Genomic DNA, 10,813 nt, shown 5'->3' with positions numbered 1-10,813 from the left:
GCGGGTGGTCGATGATAGCACACCGCACCGGGTACGCATTTGTAACGGGTTCCGGAGACACTTGTAGAGGTAACTTGTTTATTCCAACCCAACACTCTCCAACAGTCCAACTCTCCAACAGTCCTGACTCTCCAACACTCCTGATACTCTGTTACAGCCTAGGTACACAGCCTAGATACTCTACTCTGGCAACGCTCTGGAACTCGCCCTCACAAGGTCGTAGAGTCGGGAGTTCCAGAGTCCCACCACTGGCTCTCACAGCGTCCCAGGGTCCTCCGATGGCTGGTCTTGGGTCTTGAGCTACGACTGGGCCCCGATCGTCCAGGGAGCTCCCCTTTTTATGCCTGGTCCAACGAGGGGTGGGGCCGTGTGTGCCACCAGACATCCCACAGAGCACACACAGCCCCCCCCCCCCCCCCCGTTGGCAGCACCAAGAGGCTTAAGCGTCTGGGAACCCAACGCCTGGTGCCAAGAGGCTTAAGCGTCTGGACCCGCCTGGGAACCCAACGCCTGGTGCCAAGAGGCTTAAGCGCCTGGCCCACCCAGGGTCCCAGAGCCCCCAGCAGCCCCTCCCTTATGTTACTACATTACCCCCCTCTACGTAGCCTCCAGCCGACCCGGCTGTCAATAATTAGAAAGTTTAAATTAACAAAAGGGAGAGAGAGAAAAACAAATACGCGAGCCTCAACAGGAAAAGAAAAGAGAACAAGAAAGCAACCATAAATACCATAACCAACCTGTACAACTTTACACTATATACAAGCATCAATCAACAAAAAGGTGAAGCAATGACACGTGAACAAACGACCCACGGCACACCTAGCCCTCCTCGGGATCCGCATAGAAAACGGGGAATTAACAACAGATTCTGACGCGTTGGATACAACCAACACCGGTAATCGAACCGAAATCACACAATCACCGCATGGATGGCAGGGATCCACACCACCCTGCCACCCTCCCATCCGTCAGGTGGTGAGAAGGCGAAGACCAACATGTCTATCACCCCTCTACACACACTTATCCGGACGTCTGTCTACGTCCCGGGTCGAGAAGTCGTACTTAATAGCCGACCCATGTACTGGGCAAAGAAGTCGCACTTCAGGGCTGCCCCAGTATCTACATTTTAAAATCTATATATATAAAATCACGAATCTGTCTGTGTGTGTGTCGCCGGACCATACGCACTTTCATTGGACGGCGGTTGCCCCTGCCAACGGGTAGCGACGCCTTCGCCGCTTTCATTGGACGGCGGTTGCCCCTGGCAACGGGTAGCGACGCCTTCGCCGCGGGCTGCAGTTTCATTGGACGGCGGTTGCCCCTGGCAACGGGTAGCCACGCCTTCGCCGCTTTCATTGGACGGCGGTTGCCCCTGCCAACGGGTAGCGACGCCTTCGGCGCGGGGTGGACGCCATTTTTAATTCCCCTTAAAAATAGGCGCACGCATTAACACGCGACTTAAGCGTCTGGGAACCCAACGCCTGGTGCCAAGAGGCTTAAGCGTCTGGACCCGCTTGGGAACCTAATGCCTGGTGCCAAGAGGCTTAAGCGCCTGGCCCACCCAGGGTCCCAGAGTCCCCAGCAGCCCCTCCCTTCTTATATCACTACACATTTGAGGCTGAGTCGATGTAGGAGTGGCTCAGGACCGGTTAAAAAAAATCTCCACTGGTTATGGGGGACGTCCATAAATGACGTCACACGATTTTGGACGATTTTTGACCACCCCCCCCCCCCCTCGTCACACGGCGTCACAAAAAGTCAGACCCCCCCCCTCAAATATGACATCACACAGCTCTGCCCCCCCCCCCCAAAATAAAACATGCTTCAAATCGCTTTAAACTATCGTCATTGTCGTGCGTATTTAATGTGGCGCTGCACTCTGATGTTGTAGAAAACATTTATTAAAAAGTCTATTTAATTAAGTAGAACATGTTGTCTATATTTATTTAAAGTTGCGCATTTTGATGTGACGTCATATTTCTCAACCCCCACACCCCCTCGTCACATTGTCACAAATGTCTGACACCCCCCAGGTGCGTGACGTCATTTATGGACGGCCCCTTTCCAACAATTTCATAAAAGCGTGTTTAAAAAAAAAAAATTCTTAATTACTTATTTATAGTCAAAATCGCCAAATTTGCGGAGCTTCGCTGCAAGTACAGGGAGAGACGAGAGGTGAGGCAGCGACGCGCTCAGCCTCCTCTCCGATTGCACCCCTCAGACACTGGATGGAACGCGGGGAGTAAGGGCGTGCCTGTTACTATCTCAGCATGTCACCAATGCAATGTTTGTAGACCCCTTCATTCCATGTTCTCGCCTTCCATGGTCCGGGTAACTTAGTTCAAGAACAGTAGAACCTCTGGTCATGACCCTAATTCGTTCCATAACTTTGGTCTCAACCCGATTTGGTCGTGACTCGAACCTAATTTCCCCATTGGATTTATGTAATAACGATTAATCCGTTCCAGACTCCTACGAACTGTATATACATATTTTTAAAAAGATTTTTAAGTGCAAAAATAGTTAAGTATGCCATAGAATTCAGTGTAATAGTAAACTAAATGTAAAAACATTGCATAACACTGAGAAAACCTTGAACAGAGAAAACTAACATTGCCGCGACAAGGTTTAGAATCGTTCAACAAGATTACTGTTTCGTCTGCTACATCAGTCGGTCGATTCTGAGAGAATATTCGTATGAGCAATTCATGTTTCTATTGAAAGTTAACAGTAATATTTGGGTACAGTAATGTTTTTGGAAGCATTCACCGTAATATCGTATGAACGTTTACTTCACCGCATCATCGTATGAATGATGCGAGAAGAGATTAACGGGTTCTTATGTTAGCGATTTACGTACTCGGCGCTTTCGCTCTCTAAATTATGGCTTGAATGAGAGGGGAGGGGTATGGCTACACTCACACAATTTATATCTTACTAGGAATCTTATATAGCAAAAGTTATATACATAACTGTTACGCTTTGTGTAATTCAACAACAAAAATGGCACGGAAGGGGAAATCGGCCGCGGCCGTGTTTGATCGCCACCGGAGTATGTGTTCGTGACCAGATTAAAAAATGTTTTAAATGTTTTGGTCGGAACCCAATTTGGTCGTGGTCAGAAGCGTTCGTGACCACAGGTTCTTCTGTATGTGTATAAAGACACGTAGGCTCGCTGGTCTCGTCATGAAACTGCAATGAAAAAGCACCAGGGGAGGCAGCTATCACATCTGCCTCACTAAAGGGGGGGCGTGTCAGACACGTCCCCCCTTGGTGAGGCCACGCCCCCGGTGCCTCCCCAGCCACTGACCTCACCGCATGTCACTGGCTCCCATCCATTGCGTTCAGTGTTAATTACCGAGGCTCACAAAGCCAGACTCAGGCTCCCATAGGCTTCAGTGTCAATCACTGAGGCTCACAGGGCCAGACTCAGGCTCCCATAGGCTTCAGTGTTAATCACTAAGGCTCACAGAGCCAGACGAAGGCTCCCATAGGGTTCAGTGTTAATCACCGAGGCTCACAGAGCCAGACTAAGGCTCCCATAGGCTTCAGTGTGAATCACTGAGAATCACAGATCCAGACTAAGGCTCCCCCCATAGGCTTCAGTGTGAATCACTGAGGCTCACAGAGCCAGACGAAGGCTCCCAAAGGGTTCAGTGTGAATCACCGAGGCTCCTGGTGAGATATCTACCCAACCCACGGATCCACCAAGACTGGCCGCTCTTACCCTGCAGGTTGAACCTAGGATTTCAATGTTCTACTTCACATTATTTTCATTAAAGGCCTGTGACAAAGGTACATCTATTGGGAGCGACATCGTCTCAAGCTTACACATCTACCGGGTCTCCATTTGACTTTGTATTGTCTAGGAAGTCCACCCACACCTCCACTTCCACAAACTGCTGTGAGTTGCCTCGCTCTGCCTCACAGTCAGAATTACCCTCCTGCTTCACGTTGCCTCCATCGATGTGAAGGTCCAATTTTGGAGTCGAATCATCTTCACATTTTACCTTCACTTCTTCGCTCTTCACCGTCACCTCTTCACATTTCACAATCACCTCTTCACATTTCACAATCACCTCTTCAAATTCCGCCTTGATACCTTTAAAAGTGCCCAAGCTGGGATTTTCTTCCGGTTTCATGAGGGATGGGCTCCTTAAGGCACTTTGACTTTCACAAGCTGATTTCAGACTCCACTCCTTGTGGATCTTCTGATGCTTCCGTGTTCTCTGGTGTTCTTTAAGACGTTGTGACCGTGCAAACGCCTTCCCGCAAAGAGTGCACCTGAAGGGTTTCTCTCCTGTGTGTGTTCTCTGATGTTTTCGACAATTTGATGGATCTGCAAACGCCATTCCACACACACTGCACTTGAAGGGTTTCTCTCCTGTGTGTGTTCTCTGGTGTTGTGCAAGATTTTGTGACTGTAAAAATGCCTTCCCACACACACTGCACTTGAAGGGTTTCTCTCCTGTGTGTTTTCTCCGGTGTGTTGCAAGATCAGATGACTGTGAAAATGATTTCCCACACACACTGCACTTGAAGGGTTTCTCTCCTGTGTGTGTTCTCTGGTGTATTGCAAGAACACATGACTGTGAAAATGCCTTCCCACACACACTGCACTTGAAGGATTTCTCTCCTGTGTGTGTTCTCTGGTGTTGTGCAAGATGGTGTGACTGTGAAAATGCCTTCCCACACACACTGCACTTGAAGGGTTTCTCTCCTGTGTGTGTTCTCTGGTGTGTTGCAAGATTAGATGACTGTGAAAATGACTTCCCACACACTCTGCACTTGAAGGGTTTCTCTCCCGTGTGTGTTCTCTGGTGTCTTTGAAGAGTTGATGAATCTGCAAACACCATCTCACACAGAGTGCACTTGAAGGGCTTCTCTCCCGTGTGTTTTCTCTGGTGTCTTTGAAGAGTTGATGAATCTGCAAACACAATCTCACACAGAGTGCACTTGAAGGGTTTCTCTCCCGTCCGATCCGTGCTGTATGCACGCTGGTCCCATTGTTGCCTTGCCGCACCGAGCCGCGCTGACTGCCTGTGCTCCATCAGACCAATTCTGCAGAGGAAGCGACAGCTGCAGACAGAAAATACCATCTACACGTCAGTATCGAGGCACAGAGGAATGAATATACGCATAAATATGTACAAAATCTTGATTTGAAGCTTTCATGACTGCAGGAATCCATACTCTTTGGTTCTTTCGGTAAAGTCACGTAGGTATAAATAAAATGAAATCACGACGTTTCGAACGCAACACAAGCGTTCGTCTTCGGGTGAAAATCGCGATAGCCGAGATGTCTGCTGTGATTTATTTTAATACACGCTTTCATTTAACTCACTCTGTCTGTTGTTGTTGTCATTGTTGTCGTTGTTGTATCCTTCAAATCTTGTAACTCCATTTTAACCCAATTTCCAATGTGGTATCGACTGTAAACTTGGTATACGTATGCCATACTGATGACAATACTATATTCTATCATTAAAAATATTTTTTTTAAACAATCTTTTTTACATGTTATGTCTCGGCTTGGGTCTAATTGTCCACGGTAAACTGACGTTGGCTATAATTGAGCACGATCGTTTATGTTACGGCAAGCCTCGGGGCCACTCCCTGAAGTCGTGGAGTTCTTCCATTACTAGTACATTTCAAAAAAGCGTGTTTAAAAAAATATTACTTCTTTTATTTCTACCTACGTGACTTTACCGAAAGAATCAAAGAGCATATATAAACAGTCACACATGACTAACACGTCTATACGTATTCATATATTCATGATAGAGTTAAAAAGTTTCCCAAATTCATCACACGGGCTGTTATGGCGCACTATGAGAGGGCAAATGGTCATACACAATCCTGTTAACCCAAAACTCCAAGCACACAATTTTGGCTGTCTGGCTACAAAATGAATATTTATAAGAGCTAAATTCAGCTGACACAGCAAAGGGTGTTGAAATACTACTACTTGTGTTATGCATAAATTAATGTTCAATCGCAGGCTCAGATTTCATTGAATGCTGGGATTAACAGATCTAAGGTCAGCTGCATGTGTGCTGTGTCAACTTCCTGACTGCTTCCATTATCATAAAGAGTTCCAGATGAAAACAAAAAAGAAACCATTGTTTTCATATAACCTCCGTGTTCATTAGCGTTAATAGACTTTACTGCAAACACAAACTTGACACTGCCACACACTGCCGTGTTAAACAGGTGGTGGCGTGTCCAGAACCATGCCTGGCCACACACCTTCATCTGCTCAGTATTAATGTTTCAGTTTCATTTGTTACGTCTTAGCTTTAATTCATGGCTTCGCCCGAGACTTGGATTCTTGTCTTAAAAGAATCCACGGCCTACGCGGAGGGTGGGGGGTGCGTGACGTCAGCAGACGCTGCCGCATGCGGGTGACATCACAGACGTGAGGTCACCATTCACTTGCCGTGCAAAACATATCCATTATTGCACCCCCCCCCCCCCCCAAAATGCAAAAGTAATTTTTTATACTTTTTGCATTGTGTACAATCTGAGGGGCTACCCACATGCCAAATTTTAAATTTGTTGCATGTCGGAACGTATGCCAAACATTTCGAACAGATACAAATTCACAAATTTCCCTTTTATATATAGATAACCCCGTGAGCCATGCGGCTCTTGACTCGGGGTCAACTGCAACAAACAAAAACATGAACAAGAAACATCTTAAAGTGACTACACGCAACAGAAAAATCCAGGAAAAAACTGCAGAAAAAACACCGTATTTCAACGCTGTGTGCAAAAATCCCAGTGGGATGCAAGTCAAACAATAACAACCATAAGACAACTTAGATTAAAGGTATCAGTCTAACTCTGTACTACCACAAACAAACATGGCTAAATCAAAACGTTTTCAATGCTTCCTCACTCCACCAAATAATTGAGGATCAAATCAACATAACCGAGTTTGCGTGTCTCCCTCTCTCTCCGTGGTGGCGTGGATTTTCCTCCGGATGCCCCTCCACATTTAAGAGTGAACATCAGCACGCGTTTAGAGCCTTTGACCGGTAGTCATTTCCACACGTTGACAAGGCCCACCTTTGTTGTGTGGGCAGGTCGCTTCTGAAAACAAGAGCGGACGCTTGTCGCACGAAACGTCGTGATTTATTTTATTTTCTGAACTACGTGACTTTACCGAAAGAACGAAAGAGTATGGATTCCTGCACTCACGAAAGCTTCAAATCATAAGAGCGGTACAGCAGCTCAAGCGGGCTTGGACTGGTTACATAAAATAAAAACCTAAAGTGTCCTCGTGTTGTAGTAGGCCTCGACACAGAGGTGTTGTTTCTGTGTGTGCCTATGTGTGTGTCTCTCACTCTGTGTGCCTATGTGTATGTCTCGCTCTGTGTGCCTCTGTGTGTCTCTCTCTCTGTGTCTGTCTCTCTGTGTGTCTCTCTCTGAGTGCCTATGTGTGTGTCTCTCTGTGTCTTTGTGTTATCTCTCTCTGTATCTATGTGTGTGTCTCTGTGTTGTCTCTCTCTGTGTCTGTGTTATGTCTCTGTGTGCCTGTGTATCTCTCTGTAATGCCTATGTGTGTCTCTCTGTCTCATCTCTCTGTGTGCCTGTGTATCTCTATGTCTCTGTGTGCCTGTGTATCTCTCTGTAATGCCTATGTGTGTCTCTCTGTCTCATCTCTCTCTGCTTATGTGTGTCTCTCTGTTTGTCTGTATCTCTCTCTGCTTGTGTGTCTCCGTGTCTGTGTTTAGTTCTCTCAAATTTAGCAATCTTTGGAAGAACGTTAATCAACCAGGTGGGGTATTGACTGTAATGTTAGCCGACTCGCTGTGTTGTGTTGTAATGCATTGTAGTTCTAAATTTATTTTATTTTATACCTACGTAACTTTACCGAAAGAACCAAAGAATATAGTTCTAAGTTTACAAGCTTTGTTTTCTCATTCATTTGTACCTTATGGTGATTGCTCGTGTCGCAAATGAAACGTCGTATGCTATTACTTAATTAATGTTTTCTTTCTACGTGACTTTACCGAAAGAACCAAAGAGTATGGATCCCTGCACTCACGAAGCTCCAGATCAAGTTTAAACGAGATAATTCTTTGTTTTTTTTTCCGGTAAAGTCACGTAGGTAAAACAATAAAATGAAACAACGACTAAATTTAGTTTTTTTTATTTTGTGAAAAATATTTTTTATTAAAAATTAAATATGAAGAAACTAAAAGAAACTAGTTTTTTCATTTTTTTACGAAACAAAATACGTATTAAAAATATTATGAAAAAACAACTAAAATAAATGAAAAAAAAACTAAATTGGTTGTTTCTTCATTTATTGTATTTCTGCTGCCGTCACGAAAGCTTCGAGATCAAGTTGAAGCGAGAGAATTCAAAGGCCTTCAGGCGAGGGCAGGAGGCGAGGCCCCGCGTGGATAGGCCCCGCGCTGTAATGTCCCAACCTGGACATGGATTCCCATACTCGCTGCGACTCAATTGACATCCCTACGAGAGAGAGAGTGAGGCTCTACCTGGGTAAACAACAACAACCACCACAACCACCAACATAATGAAAATCTCTCACCTCAGATTTCAACGGCAGCTTCTCGTTACCTCGCGACGTTACGGCGGCAGCAGGATGTGACGTAAAATTCACTTCCGGGGTACAAGACACGCCCCCAACGAGCGGTGCTGGGTAACTGAATAATTTATCCGAGAATTGAAGCTTTCGTGAACCGCAGTAATGACTCAACTCGTTGTACACTCATTGGCTCTTTCGGTAAAGTCACGAGTCGGGGGATGATTGGGCGTGGGTGCTGAACCCGTCGAAATAAAAAATAAACTCGCGACGGCTTTTAACGAATATATTATGTTAACTTTATTTTTTATTTAATTTCTTTACCGAAATAACCGATGAGCAATTCCTGCAGTCACCAAAGCTGAGATCCTAGATTATGTTAATGAGCCGCCAGTCACTGGGCATAGCTTTGCCCAAATAAGGATTGTACCGGAACAGACATCGGCGGTGACCAAGCAGGGGTGACATGACGTCACTAGCGAGGCGCAATGCCCCTCCCGTGGCATTCTACGTTCAGGTAATGCTTAGTGGTGACGTCAGAGAGCAGGGGGTCAGAGTTCAAGATTTGCGTACAGGGGCCGTCCATAAATGACGTCACGCGATTTTGGCCGATTTTTGAACCCCCCCCTACCCCCCTCGTCACACGGCGTCACAAAAAGTCAGACCCCCCGCCTCAAATGACGTCACAAAGCTCTGCCCCCCCCCAAAAAAAACGCTTCAAATCGCGTTAAACTATTGTCATTGTAGTGCGTATTTAATGTGGCGATGCACTCCGATGTTGTAGGAGAAAACATTTATTAAAAAGGCGTTGGAAAGGGGCCGTCCATAAATGACGTCAAGCACCTGGGGGGGGGGTCAGACATTTGTGACGATGTGTGACGAGGGGGTGTGGGGGTTGAAAAATATGACGTCACATCAAAATGCGCAACTTTAAATAAATATAAACAAGTTCTACTGAATTAAATCGACTTTTTAATAAAAGTTTTCTCCGACAACATCAGTGCAGCGCCACGTTAAATACGCCCTAAAATGACAATAGTTTAAAGCGATTTGAAGCATCTTTTATTTTGGGGAGGGGCAGAGCTTTGTGACGTCATATTTGTGACGTTGTGTGACGAGGGGGACTCAAAAATCGGCCAAAATCGCGTGACGTCATTTATGGACGGCCCCCAAAACCAGTGGAGATTTTTTTTTATCCGGTCCTGAGCCACCCCTACATCGACTCAGCATCAAATGCGTACCTGGTCCGGAGTGCGAACATCGCCACCAGCTAATAGCACTTGCCCCAATAGTCTGTGAAGGCTATACCGGGGGGATCTTTGTCTTTGTATGTACACACACACGTGGCCAATTACACAGATTAAAGGTCTCTACACAAGTAGCAGTGAAAGTTCACAAATTCACACGTCTGGTTTATTGTGTTTGGTTACAATTATTCAAAACTCGTAAATTACAAGGCGTTTCAGAAGGGTGGACCGCATCTGCTTTGAAATTGGGTGTTGTCATTTCTGTACGATTCCAATCATTTTCGATTTAAAGTTTTCGTGACTGCAGGGATTCATCTTCTTGGTTCTTTCGGTAAAGTCACGTAGAAGGGAAATAATGAAACAATAAATAAATAAAACATACTAAAATAAAATTCTCACGTTTCGGCCAAAACGCAAGCAGGTCTGTCACCTGAGGACGGCTGCTTGCGTTGTGGCCGAAACGTCGTGAGAATTAATTTAAAAAGTTTTATTTTTATTATTTTATTATTTCCCTTCTACGTGACTTTACCGAAAGAACCAAGATGATTCCAATCATTTTTACACGCTTCTATTTAACTCACTTCGTCTGTTGTATCCTCAAAAACGAAATCTTGTAACTTAAATTTTACACACTTCCCAATGTGCTATCGACTGCAAACTTGGTATAGCGATGTCATATTGATGACAACACGATATTATAACATAAAAAATCCAAAACATAGATTTTTTAAACATTTAACACGCTTTTATTTAAACTTACTGTGTGTGTTGTATCCAAAAATCTTGTAACTCAATTTCAACCGTATTCCCAATGTCGTATCGAATGCAAAATTCGTATAGGTGTGTCATACTGATGACAATACCATATTCTATCATTAAAAATAAATAAAAATATATTTTGAAACAATCTTTTTTACGGCTCTAATTGTCCACGCTCAACTCACGTTGCCTGTAAATCACCACGGTCCCTTACGTCACGGCAAGCCTTGGGGAGCCACGCCCAGGGGCG

The 10,813-nt window shown here is 45.1% G+C and overlaps 1 protein-coding gene across 1 annotated transcript in view; it reads right to left on the bottom strand.

Annotated features, from left to right (window-relative positions):
* Positions 1-1,827: 1,827 nt before the first annotated feature.
* Positions 1,828-10,813, bottom strand: part of LOC133363069 (zinc finger protein 208-like) — a 38,469-nt gene continuing 29,483 nt past the window's right edge. The window contains exon 7 of the mRNA XM_061582079.1: positions 1,828-5,075. Coding sequence (XP_061438063.1) covers positions 3,828-5,075 — 1,248 coding nt within the window. The 3' untranslated portion in view covers positions 1,828-3,827. The remainder of the gene's footprint in view (positions 5,076-10,813) is intronic.

The sequence above is a fragment of the Lethenteron reissneri genome, unplaced genomic scaffold (genome assembly GCF_015708825.2).
Source record: "Lethenteron reissneri isolate LAM-NWPU_2019-01 unplaced genomic scaffold, ASM1570882v1 scaffold_1639, whole genome shotgun sequence".
NCBI classification, from domain to species: Eukaryota; Metazoa; Chordata; class Hyperoartia; order Petromyzontiformes; family Petromyzontidae; genus Lethenteron; species Lethenteron reissneri.
Note: the sequence above shows the minus strand (reverse complement) of the source record. Positions and strands in the feature narration are given on the sequence as shown.